Source organism: Rhamphochromis longiceps, linkage group LG2 (assembly GCF_057381845.1).
Source record: "Rhamphochromis longiceps isolate RC_006_pf linkage group LG2, R_longiceps_female_GT1.1, whole genome shotgun sequence".
NCBI classification, from domain to species: Eukaryota; Metazoa; Chordata; class Actinopteri; order Cichliformes; family Cichlidae; genus Rhamphochromis; species Rhamphochromis longiceps.
The window spans coordinates 30,168,379-30,191,277 of NC_140558.1; the positions used below are offsets into that span (position 1 = coordinate 30,168,379).

The window sequence follows — 22,899 nt, forward strand, 5'->3', positions numbered from 1 at the left end:
AACAGCACACAGTGGTCCCGCTGTTCATCCGTCACTGCTTTGCTTTTTCGCTGATTTTTTATTGCACAGTACAGCATTGCATTCTGCAGCCTGATTGACAAATCTCCTGCGCTTGCCAAATTTATCACGTTTGGTTTTGATAACCATCGCGTCCAATAGAAAAAACAGCACAAAAACACCCATAACTATGAGCCTCATTCGGAAATACACACCTGCACCGTGAGGGGAAAAGGCGCACGAAAGTGGCGGGCAGATGAAGACAAACCGCGGCATAATAATACTTTTACGTTTTGCAATCTACAAAGGTTTGCACTTTGAGAATCAATTGTGAGAACTGTGACCAGGGGCTAGTTATTCTGAGAACCCCTGCAATAAATGAGGGACCACTGTCTACTCTACGATTATTATATCCAACCTGTTAACATTTAATACTGTATTGATAGAACCAACTGATTCTGCAGCAGAGCATCCCCAGTCCCTGAGCTCCTGCTGCTGCACCCACAGATATGTACAGCAAGCACTGATACCTTTTTAGTCGGTGGGATTCCCTTGTGATCACCTTTACTAAATATCTACAACCAATCTGATTATATCCTGTTATTGTTTTTTTTTCAATATTGAAATTAAAATCTAGTAGCAGCCTTCTCATTTCTTTGTGTTTTGTGCTGTTTTACAGGCCCACAGAGGAGGACGGCTCCGAGGCAGATGAGGGACGGGTCCCAGGACGGTCCATCGGCGGTGGAGCTGGCCATCCTGGAGTCCCTGAAGAGGCCACACCAGTCTCCAATGGAGCATTTCCTCCTCAGCCTTGTTCCTGCTCTGGAGAGCAGCTGGTCCTTTTTATTCCTGTCTCTCTGTAAATTCTTATATTTTATATATTTATGTTTAATGTTTTTCTGTTTGAGACTTTTAATATTATTTCAAATAAATGTTTATAATGACTAATGTCTCAGTTCTACTACACAGCAAATGTTGGCACACAACTTGACACATGTAGAATTTATTTCATATTATACTAATGACAAAATATACTGATACAGTGGGATGCAGAAGTTTGGGCAACCTTGTTAATAGACATTATTTTCCTGTATAAATCGTTGGTTGTTACAATAAAAAATGTCAGTTAAATATCATACAGGAGACACACACAGTGATATTTGAGAAGTGAAAAGAAGTTTACTGGATTTACAGAAAGTGTGCAATAATTGTTTAAACAAAATCAAGCAGGTGCATCAATTTGGGCACCACAAAAAAGAAATGAAATGAATATTTAGTGTATATCAATGTGTGTGTCTCCTATATGATATATGGGGTGCCTTTGTCTGGATGTGCTTCCCATCCAGAGCTGCACAGCACAGAGGAAAGTTCCAGCGCTCCTGGAATCCCTCTGTGATGGACCGCCAGTCTCCAGGTGAAGGCACAGCCATGAAGTCGTCCACTAGACAGTCCCAGATGGACGTCGCTGCCTGGGGGGTGATCTGGCTCACCGTGGACACACCGACTCTGAAACTGAACGCGATGGTCCTGAAGGAGTCCCCGGTGACAAGGAACCTGGACAAAATTGTTCAAAATCAGTATTATGTGTACTGCAGTTACAAAATACATTATTCAAATTCCAAAATACTTTTGTGATGTCAGATATAAATCACAAAACTTAAATCTTACATAAAACATTTTGTAATTATAAGGATAATTACAAAATGTATATTAGATAATATCTAAAACAGTTGTGTTTTGTTTTAACTTTAACATATCATAATTTGATTGGTAGCAACTTTCACAACTACAGTGAGCCAATCACTCACAATTCCTAAACATGTCAATCAGGTAGGAATGAAGTGAGACATTAATAGAAATAAAGAGTTGCATGTTGACATGTAGCCCTTTCCTTGCTTAAATCATTAATATTTTTGAAAAATTAATCTGTGATAAGACAGCTTATCAAGATAGAACCATGTAACTAGAGATGAACCAAACTGTTCACAGTTTTATCTAACTCTGTTTTAATAAAGGCTGTGACCCCTGCTATAGAGTCTGACAGCTGCAGGGATTATATACAAATATTCAACTATCCCAGAATTAAACCAGGTCTAAATAAAAAGGAGTGAGTATCACTACAAAGGTTAACTCAGTGGTCCTAATGCTACAGTTTGATATCAGCAAACACCGAGCGCATACATTGATGTGACACCACAGCCATGCTATCATGCAAACACTGATAACAGCATAAATCGAATTAAATCGGGACTTGATGAAACCTTCTGAGTATCACTAGAAATATTATAGAGTCGTCTCTGTACCACAGTTTGCTTTCAGTAAACACCGACAGCATTCACTGTTAGCATAGCACATCCATGTTAGCAGTGTATAACTGGATGGATTAGCATATTAGCACAGATATCAATAAAGGACTACCGTATTAAATAGTTTTACTAACCTCAGGCAGACGAACAGGCGCTCTGCAGGTGGGATTGAGCGTCTGTAGTTGGTGTCTAGGCGGGCGATGCTGGGACCGACGAGGGAAAGCAGGTCCTCAAACTGGCCGACGGTGATAGCGCTGGAATCGGCCGTCATCCAGGCGCAGCTCCTGGAGCAAGTGGTGAAACTCACCAAACTGCTCATGCCTCTGGAGGACCTGATGGACCCAGGTACGGCGAGGACGTCTTTTACGCTGCTGCTCTGCTCTCCACAGTACATAGAGAAGGGAGACTCCCTTCTCTATGTACTGTGGAGAGCAGAGCAGCAGCGGGAGACTCCCTTCTCTATGTACTGTGGAGAGCAGAGCAGCAGGAAGGAGAGATTTCTTTCAGGAAATGCACTGATTTCCATGACAGAATTCACAACAACACAGACACAGGTCGGTTCTTTGAAACGGGTGTTTATTACTTGGGCCTTCTCTCCTTGGCTTCACCATCACCAGTACGGGAGGACAGGGAGCGATCTCACATTTAAAGTGATTACAGGAAGGAGAGATGGTGTGTGAGGTGTCCTCGGGAGACATCACCCCCGTTTCTTCCCTCACTGGGGATGTAGGGTCTGTCTGCCGGTAGCGCAGCTGCAGGGCGCAGCGCTAACAGCTGATCCCTAATGTAAACAAAGGAGCCATGCGCCGAGTGTCCAAACACGGGTGAAAAAAGTGGAGACAAAAGAAGAGAAAAGTCAACATAACTAGCACGAAGCGGTAATGCAAGATGGCAGGATCTGATTGCTAAAATATAAGTTAAAGGTTAAGAGAAGTAAAGAGGAAAATAAGAAAGAAGCTCAGAAATGAGCAGAGCTAGCTCTGCTCATTACCTGTTAGCTGCCATAACAGGTAACACAGTTAAGGTTTCAGAAAAAGTATTCTGTCGTTTGTTTGCTCGATCATGCCTTAAACACATCAAAATGCATAGTGGGATTATAATACAAGTGAATACTGTGACAAGCACTGGTACTGAATAGGCAATCACTTAGCAGCAAGGTGAATCGGTGATGCATTAGTGTGGTCTGCACTTCCTCTTCTTTGATTGGGTGAAATGAGTTGAAAGTAATTGGATGAGGGAACCATGGGGAGTGCCCTGCATAATTTCAATAAAACGCCGTTTTAAACGCCGTTACAGCTGGCAGAGAACGCCGTAAAAAACGCCGTTCAAAGATGCATAAAAACGGCGTTTTGTGCCGAGTAGCGTAAAAAACGGCGTTTCCGTCTGTCTTTGAACGCCGCTTTTTACGTCACTCGGATGGTGCGTTCAGGGCGCCATCCGAGTGGCGGAAAAAGCGGCGTTTGTCGGAACAGAACGCCGCTTTTTTTCGGCGTTTTGAATAATTAAACGGCGTTTTTTACGCCATTTCTTAACCAAACGGGTTAGGAAAGTGGCGATTTATGGCTCTAACGGCTTGCCATAGGACTTTACATGTAAACCTGACGCTCTATTCGCGTCCATCGCGTTCGGTGTGAACACACCGTTAGACAGGCTGACCTTCATCTGAGCCATCCCTTCAGATGCACTGGGTAAAAACTGAGACTTTAGACATCATTTAGACATCATCTGCAGACTCCATGTTTATGCATATGGTTGAGGGATTGGACACCATAAAAGGTCCTGCAGGTGTAATGTGTAGGTGACCCAATACTTTTGTCCATATAGAGCAGATCTATATAGAGCTGAGTCTGGGTGAAACTGTTCTAAAAGTCTTTGTTTACATTTTCCTTTGTTTTAAAAGAGCCTGATCATTTCCTTTAAAGGTTATCTGTTTGTTTTTTAAGTGGTTCCAAGCCAGAAAAAAGAAGCTACTATATTTAATAAAACACACTGTCATTTATTTTTTATGTAAAATATTCAGTTATAAAGTAACCAGGATTCCACTGTTTGGCACATCATGTGAAATAATAAGTGAAATAAATTCCTAGTGCTTGCTGACATGACTGTGTTCCAACAACAATCCTAAACCACATCAGGAGCTGCACAAACAGGAAAGCTGTTTCATTCTTACTTGTTGTTAAGGAGACTGAGTAGCTTGGTCTAAACAACAGGTGTGGAATTTACGGGACCTCATGTTTGGCATTGACTGTCGGTGAGATGTGAACTCCAAATAGCCTGGGGAGTCCAGACACAGGGGTCCATGAGAAATACTTCCAGAAGGTCGGAGGTCAAGATTCATTTGAAGGGCAACCTTCAAATGAACTTCCAATTAAAGACGCCTACAGACCAAATCTACAGGCTCGCATTCCACTGAGAACACGAGTTTTGTCAGACTTCTATTTTAGAGCTGGTTGTTTTATTAAAATTCGTAATCCCACCATGACGGGGTGAACATGTGCGTCTAGTGACTGTACTGACTCCGTCTTGTGTGGTTTATGGTCTATTCCCAAAGCTCACTGCAATAAACCATCTAATTAATTTCCAGTTTTTCATGTGCTTCCAGGGAAAATATAAGTCCAACATGTTTAGATGAAGGAATTTTGATGTGGATTATTGTTTATCAGAAGAGGTCACTGTTTATTTTATAGTTGGTCCTAACTGTAATGATTAGCATGTGATGTCCTGCCGTTCCATCAATACGGGATGTATCATCTCAGCTTCTCAGAATGTGTCATAATAAAAAGCACGAAAGTATAAAATTACAATGGAAAGAATAGAGAAAAAAAACTAAGGGCTTTTATTCTATTCTTTTTTAATCAGTTGCCTCATAACCCTTCAGATTTATCTTCTACCCCTTTGGAGTGGGCTCAGACTGTGGGTAAAAAATCCATCCATCCATCCACCACTCAGGGTCATCACAGCTGGACTTTATCCCAGCCATGATAGAGCAGACATGTCGCCAGTTTTTCACATTTAAAATAATTAATGAAAAACTGTAAATTAAAAAATAATAGAATAAATATTTGAATGACATGTGATTAAAATAATAATGGATTGCATTTATATAACGCTTTTCGAGGCCCTCAAAGTGCTTTACAATTCCACTATTCATTCACTCTCACACACTGGTGAAGGCAAGCTACAGTTGTAGCCACAGCTGCCCTGGGGCAGACTGACAGAAGCGAGGCTGCCATATCGCACCATCGGCCCCTCTGGCCATCACCAGTAGGCGGTAGGTGAAGTGTCTTGCCCAAGGACACAATGACCGAGACTGTCCGAGCTGGGGCTTGAACCGGCAACCTTCTGGTTACAAGACGAACTGCCAACTCTTTGAGCCACGACACCAGAGAAGCCCCTTTCAAATGCTTTTATTCAAACCCCTACATCAATAACGTGTACAAATACTGATACTGAATTTTTAATGCAATCATTCAATTTTTTATACAGTGCAAATTTGCAACAGCAACTGCTTTAAACAGGCACTTTTCTATCATAAGATAAATATCATAAAATATTACAGAGCAAACAGACACTTAGCAACAGTGGGAAGGAAGAACTCCCTTTTAACAGGAAGAAATCTCTGGGAAAACCAAGCTCAGGGACGGGCAGCCTTCTACCTCAAATGGTTGAAGGGAAGTAGAAGAGGAACCAAGAAAATACAGAGAGACAAGGACGAAACACACATTATGGAAGTGAAAAGTGAAGAAATTTAAACGTAAAAAAAGCACTCTTAAAAGATTGCAGAAAATGTGAAGTCTCTTGAAAATAAGCAACAGACTGAATCCATTTTGCTGAAAAAGGAAGAAAGGAAGAAAAGAAAAGCAGAATCTTTAGCAAGAGTTTATTATTTGTGAGGTGAAATTACATTTCAGGCTGAATGACATGAAAAACTGAATGAAAAAATATTAAGTGGCTGATTTGTAGTAGTTTTTTAGGTGAAGATAAAAACCGGATGTATGGTTAGACACACAATAAAGGCACAGGAGGTGAATGAACTACACTGACAGGTTTATTGCACGGTTCAACATTGGGGATGATGGCTGTTGATTGACAGCTTTTAAAATGAGAACGAAACCGAGCCACCTGATCCATGTGAGTCATCGCTACAATCACCAGAATCATAATTAAGCTCATCATATAAGATACTGAAGGAATAAAGGTGAATTGGTGAAGCGCTATATATAAGCAAGCGATGTATAAACTACACAGGACATTAACAGAGAGACAGCAGGAGATCATCATCCCACACAGGTGAGCAGTAATATTCATGCCACACAGGGAAAAGGGCCACACCTCAGTGCCATCTCATCAAACTGCTAATTCCTCCGCCCTCCTTCCTCCACATATAAAGGTCAAGGCTTACCCGTTCACCTCACGAGAAATACACTTGGTTTCACAAGTTTACACACAAGAACGCACGATCGATTCAGAAACCGCTCTCCTGTGCTTCCTCTCTGTCTCCCAAAGGGCAAAATCTAACAAAACAAAAGAGGCAGAAAACAGTTTTTAAAATTGCTCATGTTGGTTCATCTGCAAGAAGATTTTAAATTAATATGAATCACCATGACAATCGGCTGCATCTTCACACTCACTGACGTCTTTAGCGAGTTTTTTTTTCTTTTCTTTTTCCTCCCCTCGGATAACTACTTGAGAGTGAAATTGCCACTGAAAGCGAAACGATTATTTGGAACATGGGTCCCTAGATTCTTCTTAGAGCTTCTCTTTCGTCTCTTTTGAGTCTTTTCAAACTGAATGTGTTTTTCGGGAGCCTGCTGAGCGTGAAACTGGTAACAACAAAAGCCAACTGGAGCAGAAAGTGCCACTCCCTGAGACTCAGAGAGGAACGCTTTGACCAGAAACGTAGGTAATGCACCAATACTAAATCCACACAAATTGCTCATAATGGACTAAATGGCTTTCTGTTACATCAGCAATTAAACAGGAGATAACAGTGTAGCAGTGTTATTCAGGAGTGTGTGTACAAACACATGCCGACCATGTGAACTGTGCATACACAGCCACTGAGGACACTGAGGCTATGTTATGTCATGTTATTTTTTTCCATTTAAGAATGAAGTAATGATAGTTGACGTATTAAAATCCACCCACTTTTATTTTCAGAGAATATCTTTGGGAATGGAAGGGCAGTGAAGTGCTGTTTATATGACTGTATTTATCTAGCTCCCTGCTAGGAAAACATTTATTTTTAAAACTAATCCAATTGCAATAACCATTTTAATTAGCAATTTTAAGATTTCACATAACAGCTTGCAGAACCACTTTTATTGGCAATAACTTGAATGAATCATTTTCTGTACGACTATATAAGTCTCTCACATTATTGTGGAGGAATTTTGGCCCACTCTTCTATACATATGCACAGCTCTCTAAAGATGCTTCCACAGCATTATAGTTGGGTCTGGACTTTGAGTGGGCCATTGCAACACCTTGATTCTTTTCAAGCCATGCAGCAGTAGATTCGATGCTGTGTTTTGGCTCATTGTTCTGCTGTATATTACAATTTTGACCAAGTTTTAGCTGTCCTCACATTAAACTGTAGAATACTTTGGTATACAGAGGAGTTCATGACTGGTGCCCAGGTCCTGTGGATGCAAAACAAGCTCAAATCATCACCTTCCACCACCACCAATAGTTCTGGGAAAAACAAGTCATACTTGTACTGTCATGAACTTGAATCTTTTAAGGCTTTCCCAAACAGAAAGTGGTGAATAGTCTACTTTTACCAACATCTGGGCTGCAAATTACCCTCATGATTCTACAGCAGTCAACAGTCCGATGCTTTATGTTGCTGAAAGATAAAGCCAGCCTTTATATCCTCAGATTACTCGGGCAAATACATTCTGTCATCGCGAGACTATCTGGCGTCTAATCTCATCATGTGACCAGTCTCGTGACCATCCCGGAAGAAGCGATTTTAGCGCTGTCAACACAACGCTTACAGAGAATAAACGCGAGAATATTCGCGCACAAGTTTCGTCGTTGTGTCGCTTCATTTACAGTACAGCAATGGACGGATCTATGAAAGCATCTCTGGACGCTTCCGCCCCACCGCCGCAGTATTTCAGAGGGTGAGAAAATAGTATAACGAACTAGCTAAGCTAACGGCTAGCTTGTATACCTAGTGACCTGAAAACCCGAGCTCTGCGGTGCCGTTCATTGCCATAGAGACATATCTTTTATGTGGCACAATCCGGGAACATAGATGTAATTTTCACCAGGGTACACATCCACATCCGTAGTCAGCGTGTCAGAGCCCCCGTCGCTGTGTGGTTTGATCCCGGCTGACTCATGAACTTGTGCTCCTTTGCAGAAATGAAAGCTCCCTGGTTTCAGCCCTCAAGACTCTGCTGTTCTTCACCATCCTCATGGTCACGGTGCCCATTGGACTGTATTTCGCATCAAAGGCGTACATCTTTGAAGGTGAAGTGTGTCCGGATGATTGTGGACTTACCTCCACTCTGTTCCTGCTTTCACATTTTCTTGGGGTTTTTACTTTATTTTGTAAACGTAGCACATCATCCAGATTTTAAAATCTATTGATCAGTGGTCATCTGCTGACAGGTTAATAGAGCAGTCAGTTTATCTTTAAGCTCTAATAGTAAGAGTCTTTTAGCATAGTATTTGTCATTCCATACCAACATTTCCATTTTAGATGATATAATAAAGCTAATCCAGATGAGAATGTGCATTTATTCTGGATCTAGGGATTTATCGGAACTCTTTCCCCCATAATTATCACATTTGACGACCTCCTCAGTACCCACAATGACAAATATACTGGTTTATATCACCCACAATAATCGAATACAACCAGAGATGCTGTAGGTTTATATGGAAAGACATAACAAGCCACTGCAGCTTTTATTTTTCTGGGTTTCATTCTGTGCCAGAGAAAGTTGTGTTTAGCACCTCAATATAAACCTGACTTGTGACACTTTAAACTCCGTGATGCAGCTGCTGGTCGTCGCCATTAACGCTCTGCTTCTGTTTCGTAGGTTCGATGAAGATGTCAAGCTCTGACAGTTATTTCTACGCAGCCATTGTTGCGGTGCTCGCTGTGCATGTGGTTCTGGCTTTGTTTGTTTATGTGGCCTGGAACGAAGGCGCGCCTAAAGGCAAGGGCAAACATGATTAAGGCATATCCTTATCAGCTTAGAAGACCAGAGGAGACAGACCGACCGACGTGGGGAGGGATCCAAGCCCACCCCCCTCCCCTCACACCCCCTCCCAGGTCATGGGCATTGTAAGACCATCTACAATGAGCTGCATTAGAGCTCCGAGGTTAAAGCCTGAAACTACTCTGTGTTCCCCGGCAATGGCGGGGGGGAGTGGAGCTTGCTGAGTGTGCTTGCTCACCAGCCTCAGCGGGCCCGCCTTCTTGACTTTCTTTTTTTCTCTGAAAATGTTACTTTTGTCAACAGAGGACAGCCGTGGTTTTTAAGAGGCTTTGTCATAAGCTGCCATTTGGCTAAGTGCTCTAAGTCCCTTCTCAGCAAAGAGTTTGTCTTGTAGGAAAGCATCTTGGGTTTTGACTGATGTGTGCAGGTGTGCACGCACACACACTTTGCCTCATGTTTAATGCATATGAAAGATTTGCTTCCAAAATGCTTCAATTAGCTCGAAGTCATGTTATTTTAATCACATTTCAGTTGTTGTACATTTGAGGATGTCTCTCAGCATCATTATAAACCCATAATGTGCTTAAATCTCACGCAAACCATATCATTCGAGTCATCTGTTAACCCTTTTAAATAGTGTTTAAATTTGGTTTTCTTTCAGTTGATGTGCGTTTGTGTGCCGTAGCGTGGCGACATTATGAAACTTTGGTGTTGCAGTGAGTTCCTAATTCACACTGTATTTAAATTTGTGTGTTTTGTGTCGATGATGTAGCCAGTGACGTTGGTCGTCATGCAGATGTGAGTGCCGACTTGTTCAAATAAACTGGAAAGTGTACATTTTTGTTGTTTCTAGTGGTATTTTCTAAAAATACAAAGATGAAAGGAAACGATTTGTGCTTGGTTAAAGAATTAAACTGATTCTCTACAAAATCATCTTTTATTTTTAATAAAGTGCAGAGTTTTGTTTTCAGGTTTCTAGTGTGCGTCCTGTTTTTTTACATGGTCTAATACCAGAACAACAAACTGACTACTATAAATGTGATATTAAAAAACACATTTAAAGTATTATCTTTTGCAATCCTCTGATTAAATCTTGGATGAACTGTTTGTTTTTTGTTGTATTTTTATGAATAAGGCCTGCATGTGATGAGTGAGCCTTATCACACAAGAGGTCATGACTTCCCCTACTATTTGTTGCCATAACTAACCAAAAAATGTGCGCACAGAGATCAAACATCCTCGTAAACAAACTTATTTTTAATAGTCCACCCCAGAAGCACATTTACACATTGTCACAACAGTTCCAATCCTAACATTCAGTGTGGAAAACTGTCAAAACTGATTATTTAATTCATAAAAATATCTTAATGAAATAAAGAAAACATTTGCAAACCTCATTAACATGACCCAGATTTTTCCCAGGCCTGATAAAGACTGTAGTGAAAACCATTAGAATTTGGTTGCCAAAATAAAACAAGCTTTGTCTCACATGTCTGGGAAGATACCTTATTGACCTCTGCAGGGAGTCTGAATTGTCACATGGTGGCAGTAAATGGTCAGCCAGTTCCCACAGACAGCGCGGTAAAAGAAGCAGGGATAAGACCCGGCAGCTGCCTGGCCGTAACAACGTTTTCTGCCTCGGAAACCATGTCAGCAGCTGATTTCTCTTCGTTTTTTCCCTTCACACTATGAGAGCCTCTTCTCACCAGCACCGCTTTATGTGTGTGTAGCTCCCACACTGTACTCCAGAGTCGGAGCTGTGCAGCCTGCCTGCAGTGAGTTTAACAGGCTGGTGTTGGTGATGAGGTGACAGGCCTGCGAGCAATCAGACTGATTCAGTCAGCAAACATCAGATGTCTCCCCCCCTTCCTTTGGCTGATATTTCATACGCTTACCCTTGCAACAACAGAAAGATGGGGCAAGGGCAGGCTTTGCTTTTGGCTCTTTGTCATTTAGCACACATTAGCAGGTTGAATGCATAGTGTCAGTGACATGAAAAGCAGGCCAGAGAGAGCTGAGCGTCTACCTAAATGAAGGGTTACAAGCGATACACGTCAGCACTCCTTGATGATTTTCTTTTGTATACTCTGTCCTGTAACAGAGTTCAGATAACTCATGTATAGCACAAATGTTCTTGGTGCACTTTACATCGGCTCATACTGCATGTAGTAGAACATACACTCACCAGCCTTCATTAAGCACGCCTGTTCAGCTGCTCATTAACACAAATGTTAGCCAAGCATAGGTTCAAACCGAGCATCAGGATGGGGAAAGAAAGCGATTTAGCTCATTTGACCCTTGCACAGTTGTGGGCATCAGATGGGCTGATCTGAATATTTTCCACACAACCATCTCTAGGGTTTACGGACAACAGTCTGAAAAAGAGAAAATGCCCAGTGAGCGGCAGCTCTGTTGTGGCCGGAGGTCAGAGGAGAATGGCCCCACTGTAGAGCGCCTTTGTGATGTGGTGGAGCAGGAGATTCACATCATGGACGCAGCTTGTCTGATGCTGTTGTGTCAATATGGACCACGATCTCTGAGGGCTGTTTCCAGCACCTTGTTGAATCTCTGTCACAAAGAATTAAGGCAGCTCTGAAGGCAAAAAGGGGAGTTCAGCCCAATACCAGGAACATGTACCTAATGAAGTGGCTGCTGAGTGTATCAGATGCCTCCCTCACTTAGATTTCCCTGCCCAGCAGATGGCGTGCCCAACAGATGCAAAGCTCAAACAAGCAGCTGTGTTGGTGTTTAAGTGAAAGTAAAGAAAGAGGGCAGTAGAGTACCACGCTACAGCTGGTGGAAAATAAAGTCCACCACACTGAAACCTCGGGGAGCAAACAGAGTAAGACAGGAGAATAACTCATCTGGACACTTGAGATCATATCCACCATTAAACACAACGAAGGAGGCACTTTATTGTGTTAGTCTGCGTTGTTATTTCCCATGAAATTCACCTCAGGTGCTTTTGAGAAGACGCAGGATATGTTTCAACACTTTAGAAGGTTTTATTTCACAGTTTCATCTGTGTAGGTGTTTAAAACTTAGAATTCAAGACAATTTAATTCTCAGTACATAGAGCTACATGTTAGGTTTACCAGAAACAACTGATATGTCACATAGATTTCTACATCTATCATACTTTCAAATCACTGACTAAAGTTTCATCATCAGGCGCTTTTAGATTAGGTGCTAATGACCAGACGCTCATCAAGGAGTGAAAAACCTATCCTGTTTATGCTCTGGTGTCCTCTCTGATGTGACACGTGTTGTGACATCAGGGTAAGATCCAAAGACCTGCCTAAAGTCCTTCAGAACGAGTTTCTATTATTTATCATTATCATTATTATTTTAGATACCTTTAAGGTCAGAGAGAAACCACAAAGATCTTCAAATAAAATATTGCATAGTAAGGAAAATAACAACAATTGATTTTTCCACTAAATACACCCCAAGAAGACTCCATGAAGCCATAAAATTCATGTAGGTAACTCTTGCAAGCTGTAGTGTCATAGTGCATGTAGCTACAATCAGAAATAGATGACCAGAATATGAAGTCTTTCAGGAAAACTCAAACAGAGTCACTTTTACAGCTAACATAGAGGTATAATAACTATTATGCTCTCTAACTGTAACAGTATCCTTGACAAAGGCCAAAGTTGTCTTTGCAGTAGCGGAACTGCAAACCAGCTGTGAAAAATGGCGGTGAAAATGTGATTCAGGGTGGCTTTGCTAACTCAGGGACAGGACATAGAGCATTTACTGATTCACCTGTGTACATTCTGCATCACATTAAAGAGTGCTTGAATATAATGCAAAGCCATTTGTCCATGAGCCAAATCTTAACAGGAAGTGCACCTTTAAAAAGGATGATAATGCTAAGTGCACAAGGAAATCTATCAATGGATGTCTCTGAAACCTGGAACTGAGTCAAAAACAAGATCCTGCTGTAGTGTTTGGGGGATTTGAAAATGGCTAAACCTTCAAGTGAAATAAGTCAGTCAGTCAGTTGTCCATCCATCCATCCATCCATCCATCCATCCATCTCTAATTCAGGGAAAGGAGTTGAGCTGGAGCCTATCCCAGCTGTCATATATAGCAATTCTTTCAATTTACAATCACAGCACACCTCTGTATACTTTTAGTCATTAATTTTTTTTTGTTATATTAAACAGAGATCATGTGAAGCAAAGAAAGTATTAATAACACACATATAATGACAGACATGAGGCATCAGTAGCATAATATTTTTGGTCCATCACCCCAATTAAAATAACAATATTTTTTGTCGTCCTTGGTGGTCATGCTACATTTATCAAAACCTCCCGGGACATTAGAAAAAACGCAGTTTTGTCCAAGAAATGTGTTTCATGGATGCTTTTATTTTTGTGAAGCAGGAAACAGATAAAAGCGCCACTCTTAGGTTATTTATGCTTTATGTAACAGACGGAACTTTTTATGGCTGTAGATAATTTATCAGAATGTGCTGAATATGTCCAAAAATGTGCTACGCTGGACATCTTCTATCACAGTCCAACAATCTGATGGTGAAAGTGAAGCCCTGCAGAAGGATTTCATTTCAAAGCGCACTCATTTCTCTTCATCTGTCATCTTTTTTCTTCTCTCTCAAATATGGTCACATTTTTATTTCAATATCGCCTCCATTTTTTATCTTCATTTCCAAAGATGGGTGGAATGTTTTTTAAAGACTGACTTATTGATTGATGAAGCTGACTCTTTAGTCTGTTGCGCTATTATGTGTTTTCACAAGTAACACACGAGGGATGTAAAGCATATTGTGCTTGGCACCACAACAGACGCAAGAATAGTCTAGTACGTCCAGTTTTTGCTCATTGCAGATAGAAACTGAGAAACTGTAGCCCTCTGATTGATATATATATATATATATATATATATATATATATATATATATATATATATATATATATATGATATAATGGCAGGTCATGTAGAGGAGAATAATATGTCATGACTCCATCATGAATCATCATTAATTTGCAAATTCGGAACATATTTTAATGATTTAATTTCCACAAAAGTTATTTGACACAACAAATCACACCTTTCAACTTTTATTTTATTTTGAAAAGATTTTTAATTTTTTCTATGGACACCTAAAATGTAAATGTGCCCTTTGGGTTGACTTTTGTTTAAACGTGGTGTAGGCTATAAATGAAACAGACGTGACAGTCAAGACAAAAAAGGTTCAGATATTTTTTATAGCGCATGTTTGAGGTATAAAAAAAGATAATTATTCAACACACTTTAGTGGGCTACATACTGAACTTTGAGGATAGAAACACAGTAAAGATCCTATCATGCTCGTATTGATCTCATACCGATATCAGTATTGGCATCAGTACTATCGATATTTAGATGAATCTAGAAAACACTACAATGACACCCGGATGGATAAGCTAAGAAAATGGATGGATGAACTCCTTGAGGCATCAAGCATAGAGTCACAAGGGTGCTTCCTCATGATGTACATGCTATGAGTTTCAAGGTTTCCATGCCAGCGATGTGTGCCTTCTTGGCACAGATGAGTATAAGATATGCATGCGAGGGACACGCAGACAGCAAAGACTTTCCACGTGTTTATTCTCGCTTCAACATGTCTGTTTTAAACACGTTAAAATGATGAGTCAAACATCACGTGGCATGTCCTCATTTCAGAGACCCCGTGTTCGTTAACAGTGTGATCGTTTTCAAAAGAGAAGCCTTCAGAGCTGCGCTGCATTTCAGCTTCTGTGTGGGCCAATATTACAGCTGGTTTTCATGTATTATCACCAGGGTTATGACATATGAATAGTTGCAGTGTGATAAAGACTCAAAATCACAAATTGAAGTGCAAATTTAAGACAATTTATTTCAAGCAGATTTGCAAACAAGGTTGTCATCAAGTGCTTCAAAGCAAACAAACGCCACAAATCCAGACATGAACAAGAATAAACCAATCGACATGCTTTTCATTACCTACTTTCTGGCTGCCTCAATAAAAAAAAAAAAAGGAAAGAGACAGTAAAAATGTGGGAACTCCTGAGACCCGTGCAATATCTGTTTTTGAGGCGCACTGTGGAATTAGTAACAGCAGTTCAAGCCTCCAATAAATTGTCAGGTATTGCACAACTCTTTACTTCAAGTCTAAGCAAGTGAACTATGCTAGATGATGACCTCAAAACATTTAAAGGGAGTTAAATTTAACTTTTCTCCCTATCTGATTTCCACGAATGAGGTCAGGTCAGTGCTGTGCAAGTTCCAGCCCTGAATTCTAGATGTTTCACACATTGAGAAAAATAAAGACGAGCTCACTGTAAACCTGAGCAGACCCTCTCTGAATGGTGGAAAGATTCATACCAGTCAACACAACTTAGAAAACACAGATACAAATACTAGTCTGTTGCCGCAGCGACAGACTAGTATCTAACATTTAATGCTACAGTCTGAAGTGAGATCCAACTTTGTTTCTCCACATATAAAGAAGCAGAATTTCTTTTATTGTGAAAGTTTATCAGAAATGTTGTTGCTGTTTTTTTGTGGTTCCATTTCAGGCTTCTCTCTGTGCCCTGTAAATACTACTCCCCTCTAAGCTGGAATGAGTCAAAGCAGTGCCATCTTGAAGAGGGGAGTCAGTTTGGCATGTATGAACACTTCCAAGCAACATATGATCCCCTTGCACATTTTAAGACCCCTCAGAGAAACATAAACCTCCTCATATCTTCAGATCGTCTATTCTAGTCTTGTTGTTGCTGTGTTTGGCACTGTGGCCAGGCCTGGCCTGCGTAGGTGACCCAGGGGCAGATCCTGCTCCCTTCTTTCCTTTCAGGTCACATTCCTCTGGCTTGCTGGTGCTGCTCCTCTCCACCGCCAAGTTGTCCTTGTTCTGTTTGTAGGCTGCCTTGCTGTGGTAGGGGTGGAAGGACGAGTCTGTGGCCGCGGTGTAGCACGGCACTGGTGGGTAAGCTGGCTGGACTTGGCGGTGCTCGTGGAAGTAGTCATCGTAACTTGGGGCAAATGGCACTGCAGTCTCACCAGGCTCCTTGGAGATACTCCCATTGGACTGGTTGCGCCTCCTGAAGGTGATGCCCTGGCTGCACTTGGTGAAACCCAGATGGTAGATCTCTATGAGGTTGAGGAACAGAGACACAGAGGCCACTCCAAGCATAAAGATGATGAAGATGGTTTTCTCTGTGGGGCGGGATATGTAGCAGTTAACCACATTGGGACAGGGGGGTCTGTCACATGTGTACATGGGTTTGAGCTCAAAGCCGTACAAAAAGTACTGGGCCACGATGAAGCCCACCTCAAACAGCGTCTTGAAGATCACATTGAAGACATATGTCCGCAAAAGCTCCCCCTGCAGGCGGACTCGTCCCTTATTGTCTCTTATCAGAGCCTTCTTGTGCTTCACATCCACAATGAGAGTCTGTTTGTCTGATTGATGACTGTGCTCCTTTTCTCTCTCCTTTTCTTTCTCCTTCTGCTTTTCCTCCATCCGGACTAGATGGAGAATGTGCCCCAGGTATATCAGAGTCGGTGTGGATACAAAGATTATCTGCAGCACCCAGAACCGGACGTGAGATATGGGGAAAGTGATGTCATAGCATACGTTCTCGCAACCGGGCTGCTTGGTGTCGCAGGTGAAGCCCGACTGCTCGTCGCCCCACACCTTCTCTGTCGCAGCACTCAGGATCAGGATGCGGAAGATGAACAGGACAGTGAGCCACACCTTCCCCACGACAGTGGAGTGCTCCTGGGCTTTTTCCAGGAGCTTTCCCAGCAGGTTCCAATCCCCCATGGCTGTGAGAGGTCAGATCTAGGACTACAGAGGATTTGAAAATAGAAAAAGTTATTTCATCTATAGACTGTTGTACACAGCAACAGAGATTAAATGACTACAGTAAAACTAATCCTGAGCGTACGCCTCATCCTTCCTGACGACTAAAAATTCTCTTACCAAGTTCAGCAGAGATCAGAACAACCAAGTCTTTTGGGAGCCAAGCTGCTAACTGAGCGTCCAACTGGGCGGCCGCCACTGAGCAGGTAGTGGTCTTATCCGCGTGGGTGCAAACAGGATTATATTTACTTTGGGAGGGTATATATTTGGCAAGTGTGGACAGGAGGAAAGCAGGTTTCAGACATGATTCTGCGGCTCCTGGCCTTCATGACCCACGCCATGGCAACACGAGCCACACGAAGTGAAATCAAACACTGGGCAGATGTGGTGGGAGTGTGAATTAGAAACAGTTGAGTAATGTTAGAGCTGTCAGCTCCTGTGACACATTAGGTTTTAAATAGATTCTGCTTCTGATGAATGGTCTATACAGTAGTAAGAGTGGAAGTAGAAGGTATGCTGCTCTGGAGGATGAATTCAAGTGTTGAAATGTGGCAGGTGGGCTGACGCTGAGGGAGCCAGCACCAGCTATCGCAGATTGGACAGCAATTTAAATATGGGACCCGCACTCCACGGTGTGAGATCCCACATTACAATGAAGAATAATGCCATCATTCGAGGAAAAAGAAGTGAAACAACTTCAACTTCTGTTCTCACATAAGACAGCTGTTAACCTGCACTTACAGCATTTGGCCACAGCATGAACCATTAATAAGTTAACTTTAGGTTTAGGACTATAATTTAAACTCCTGAAGAAACAAATATTTCAGTCTATAAAGCATAAAGTTAAAAAAAAAAAATCACAGAAAACTTACATTTACTGGAGAAAGTCACCGTGTCAGCTCATACATCCTCTGTGGCAAAGCTTCCCACGTCTGGCAGGGTCCATGAGGCCTCACTGCTTTACCGACTGGCCTCAGTGCAACACTAATCTTAGGACCCCCAACAATGCCCTTGAATGGACAGGAAAAGCAGACTCTTGCGAGCCACAAACTTAGTTCCACGCCGACAAGCTCAGTGACTCAGTCTTCTGTCTTCAAATACAACTCTCGCAGAAATCAGAATCCAGGCCCAGGGGTCTTTAGCCGGCCACAGCACACATATGCACACACACTCAACCAAAGAACCAACCAACAAACCTGCTCTCCCTTGACCCTCCCTCCCCCCTCGGTTAAATTTGGCACGGTGTGCACTGTCCAGTGTAAACTATTAAACAAACCCCTGCTCGCATGCTACGGCGAGTGACAGGGCAGCTGGCCAATGATCTTGTCTGCTAAGTCTGTCTGGCCACAAGTGTTCCCGAGATCTAAATATATCACAAGGGTCTCTTTTCCTATCATGGGGGTGGAGATGGGATGGTGGTGGTGCAGGAATGATTTGGAGATGAACAACTACTGGCATCCTGAAGTTCCAAATCACAGTGACAGGAAAGGGGTAAATGTATTTATTAAAAAAGCTGAGTTTCAATGAGTTAAAATCCTAGCTACTAAACACAACAACTCACTTCAGACATATTTCATTATTTCATCAGGTACTCAAAGAAACAACACACTGCATGTTTGCTAAATAATTTCATATTATCTGCCAGTTTATTTCTTCATAATCCACAATGTACACTGTTTCAACCCATTGTATAGTTTATCAGGGTTGATTACCTGGATGTAAAATGCTACAGGTGCATTTAGAAAGGGTTTTTTGTATGTTACACGCACACATGGCAAACGATTTGTATAAACAGCTACTTTACATTTTATTTACATTTACAGGACAAGTGAGATGTTCACTAATATATCGTGATGGTTAATACTAGGGTCTGTTAAACAGTACGTCAGCTGCAAACATTTTTTTAAGCCCACTGGAAGAAAATTTTACAAAGATGAAAAGTAAGGAAAGGTATTCTAACTCAAGGATATATCTGCAGTAATGAGACTGGACAAATTCTAAGCTGAGGTACCTCTGCAGACAAGCGGAAAGGACTAACACCGACATTTTTAACTTTTTGGGGATTATGAGCTGAAAATTGATGAAGGTTTACCGACAAGTCAAAGTGAACACACATGTAGAAGCCACAATATTAAAACCGCTGATGGTTGAACATCCTTACAAAACAGTGTTCTCTGTGGAAACTTCTTTCCATGCGTGAGAGTGCTACCATCTGAACACAACAGATCAAGGTAGTAACCTGGCCTCCAAACTCTCCAGACACACAACTTCAAAAAGTCGAAGTTTCATGCTTCAGTGCATTTGAGCTCTTTTGATGGCATGATATTAGGCAGCTGGTTTCAACACTGTGGCTTACAGGCACCGGTGATGACATGGCAATCATGTTTGGACAGTATTACATTGTTTTGTTTTGAATTGAAAATTTATTTTCTAGCACCAACTGTAGCAACAAGCGGTCTACATTAAGTTCAGAAAAAATCAGTGACCATCAAATAAAATCTAACCACCATACTGTTAACAGCTGTTCAAGTCATTTTACCCATTTATATGTGCTTTCCTATACATCCACTAGCTTCTAATGGTTTCATTTTTTGAATTTCTCATCCAGCATTTCAACTCCTTCAATAACCTCTGATTTTTAAAGGACCAAAGTGATGTTTCAGAGCATTTCGGTTGACTTTTACCATTACGTGTTTTCGTTTGTTTAGTTTGGAATCGTGGCGTCCACAATTTTCTTAAATTTCAGTATCGAATGATCTGCTATGGTGTGGACTTATGTACAGATTACAAACCCTTTTCCAAACAGCAATCTTTACAGACTTTTTGCACCAATTATAACTGGTATGTTTTAAATTGCTCATATTCAACAACAATTCTGTACACCTGTTTTATTCTTCTAAGAATACTGAGCTGCAACAACAATACGGCTGTTACAAAAACAAGGCATCACACTAATAGTCAGCCTAAGCTTGTCAACAACTTGACAAACTGCTATTTATACTAAAAAAATAATATAATGGAAGCCTTCAGAAGCATTGTGGAATCCAGAAAAAAGAAAAACAAAGAAAAAAACCCTAAAGATCTAATCAAGGTAAGCTTGGTTTTACTGTAACAACAGCCACCTTGGATTTGAGTTAAAATGTTCTTAAGCACCAGTTTGGTCTTTAAACCTTCACTACAGACTCTAGTTTAGGCGAGAACGGCAGCCAATATTTGTGAGTAAAAATGAACAGATAAAAACAAGTATCTAAGATCCACTGACTGAATTATGTATAAATAAATAGCCAAAAAGCTGAAATTGACCTAATACACAGTATATATGTGACTTTAATGCATGAGATACTACGTGGTCAGGTGAGGTTACTGCTTATTAGTTCAAGAGAGTCTCAGAAAGCAGAACACCTCTCACCCCTCTCGGCTGGGCTCTTTTTGGTCACAGTGAACTTAGACTTGAGAGAATGATCTGCTATCAGCTGATTGATTTCATTTTGCTTGTAAGTGGACAATCTTTGGCTTATCCATGGTAACTTTGACTCGTCTTCAGAGCTGCGGAAGGACCGTTTGCAGGCCCTGCCTATGAGGTACACCACCTCTGCCAGGTTGAGCAGCACACACACCGCAGACACTGCCAGCATGAACACAGTGAATATGGTCTTTTCTGTCGGTCTGGAGACAAAGCAGTCCACCGTATTGGGGCAAGGGAATGAGTCACATTTCACCAAACGCACCATCTTAAAGTCAGGATAGATCAAGTAAAAGATGTAGAGAAAAGCCACTTCGAAAATTATTCTAAAGATGATACTGATCATGTATGTCCACCACAGAGCGCCCGTGATCTGAAACTTCTGGTTCTTGATGTGTTCCAGCTCTTTGGGACTACTGCGGCCTGCCCTCTTCAGGATCTTCTTGTCGATGTGCCTTCGGTGGGCTACGTGCATGGCCACTAAGAGTGCAGGGGTGGAGACCAGGATGAGCTGGAGTGCCCACAGACGGATGTGTGAAATTGGGAAGAACTGGTCGTAGCAGACGCTATTGCAGCCGGGCTGCTGGGTGTTGCAGGTGAAGCCGGACTTTTCATCGCCCCAGACGCTCTCCGCAGCAACCACCAGGACCAGGATGCGGAAGATGAAGATGACAGACAGCCAGACGCGTCCGATGCCAGTAGAGTGCCTGTTTACACCGCTGATCACGGCATAAAAGGACCCCCAGTTCATTTTCGACTCCAGGTCTGGGGAAAAGGGGATTAATATAAGTTTTTACAGGGCAGTTACATGTGTGGGATGCTTTGCATCTAAAAATCACCCAAAATTCTAATTACTAAGAAAATTTACTCCCTTTTTTATTACTGGCATGAAGTCACAATGGCTTGCCAGTTAAATAAGGTCTTTAGACTATAACTGCACACAAAACTTAGCATTTCAGAAAAAATCGAACCGGTGTAACATGAGTAGTTAGAGGTTTACCAGGCTCAGCCGGCGGTGCAAGCGGCGTAAGCAGCACCGGGTCCAAAGATGACCATCTTGAAGTATGACCTGAGCATCAAGCCGGATTTGGCAGTCAGGAACAACAGACAAGAATTGCCAAGTAGCCTGCCGGCTGTATAAAAACAGGGGCGATGGCCTGCCATCATGCACCGTCAGAAGACGCAACAGGTTGAAACCAATTGCAAAACATTTGCAGAACCACGTGATATGCTCATCCTGTATTAATACTCTACTCCCAGGCTGGCTTACAGCCCAACTGCAGACAGACTGACAGACTGCCAGCAAATTTCTCCAAGGGAGCAGCAAGACATGCATCTCATTGAGGCTTTCCTTTTTTTTTTCCCCTTGAGAGATCTCTATTGTTTGAGAATAGCTATGTTCTTTAAGGTTTTCCTTTAACAGATCTTAAAATTATGTGACTTTTAAAGCATATTCAGTAAAACATTGCTACCATAAAGGGAATGATGATGAGACCGTAAGCATGCCAAGTATTTGCCAAGTCAAGTCACTGGGGCATGTCAGTCATCACTCACCCCAAATCCAACCTCTCACTGAATGTTAGTATAAAACAATTAGAAAGGAGATAACATGAATTTTTACCTTCAGCTGCTGGTGGTACACAAAAATGTGTACAAAATGGGAAGAAATAAATTCAAATTTGTGTTTTTTAGCGAGCCAAAAGGCTGGATTGAGAACACCATGCGTTTGGAAAATGCTAATCATTCCTCCGCCACTAGCCACTGCCCTGCACCGTAGCGGTCATATGCTCTTATATAAACTATTTACATACAATGGTACCCTTTATGGGGCTGCAACAAGACTCTTTCAGAATTCAGATCAAACGCCTCGATTTCCGCCTACCCCGGGGCAAAAGAAAGAATCTGTGTGGACACAAAAGGCCTCAGCCTGCCACATTATTTATTGTGCTTGGCAGGGCAGGGAAGTGAAGGACGCTGTTGACCCGAGTCACTGCTGCTGCGACATTAACAGGTTTACGAATTCACACAGATTATATATGAACTAGGGAACTACTGCATAGTCTAATGGAGTGGCTAATTTGAATGCTACAGCACTTTAAA

General features: G+C 41.7%; 4 protein-coding genes across 4 annotated transcripts; 1 reads left to right on the plus strand and 3 right to left on the minus strand.

Annotated features, from left to right (window-relative positions):
- Nucleotides 1-984: 984 nt before the first annotated feature.
- Nucleotides 985-2,704, minus strand: LOC146677440 (uncharacterized). Its single transcript, XM_085422242.1, has 2 exons — nt 2,438-2,704; nt 985-1,551 (listed from the first exon to the last, which is right to left on the minus strand). Exons 1-2 carry the CDS (start codon nt 2,695-2,697, stop codon nt 1,281-1,283), a joined length of 531 nt encoding a protein of 176 aa, XP_085278368.1. The 5' UTR covers nt 2,698-2,704; the 3' UTR covers nt 985-1,280.
- Nucleotides 2,705-8,253: 5,549 nt separating this feature from the next.
- Nucleotides 8,254-10,452, plus strand: vma21 (vacuolar ATPase assembly factor VMA21). Its single transcript, XM_085422252.1, has 3 exons — nt 8,254-8,431; nt 8,674-8,783; nt 9,359-10,452. Exons 1-3 carry the CDS (start codon nt 8,370-8,372, stop codon nt 9,496-9,498), a joined length of 312 nt encoding a protein of 103 aa, XP_085278378.1. The 5' UTR covers nt 8,254-8,369; the 3' UTR covers nt 9,499-10,452.
- A 4,733-nt stretch (nt 10,453-15,185) lies between these two features.
- Nucleotides 15,186-18,536, minus strand: LOC146677442 (gap junction alpha-3 protein-like). Its single transcript, XM_085422266.1, has 2 exons — nt 18,209-18,536; nt 15,186-17,321 (listed from the first exon to the last, which is right to left on the minus strand). The coding sequence occupies exon 2, from the start codon at nt 17,295-17,297 to the stop codon at nt 16,212-16,214; it is 1,086 nt and encodes a 361-aa protein (XP_085278392.1). The 5' UTR covers nt 17,298-17,321; nt 18,209-18,536; the 3' UTR covers nt 15,186-16,211.
- A 565-nt stretch (nt 18,537-19,101) lies between these two features.
- LOC146677443 (gap junction beta-1 protein-like) lies at nt 19,102-22,549 on the minus strand. Its single transcript, XM_085422306.1, has 2 exons — nt 22,421-22,549; nt 19,102-21,564 (listed from the first exon to the last, which is right to left on the minus strand). The coding sequence occupies exon 2, from the start codon at nt 21,548-21,550 to the stop codon at nt 20,723-20,725; it is 828 nt and encodes a 275-aa protein (XP_085278432.1). The 5' UTR covers nt 21,551-21,564; nt 22,421-22,549; the 3' UTR covers nt 19,102-20,722.
- Between the last annotated feature and the right edge of the window lie 350 nt (nt 22,550-22,899).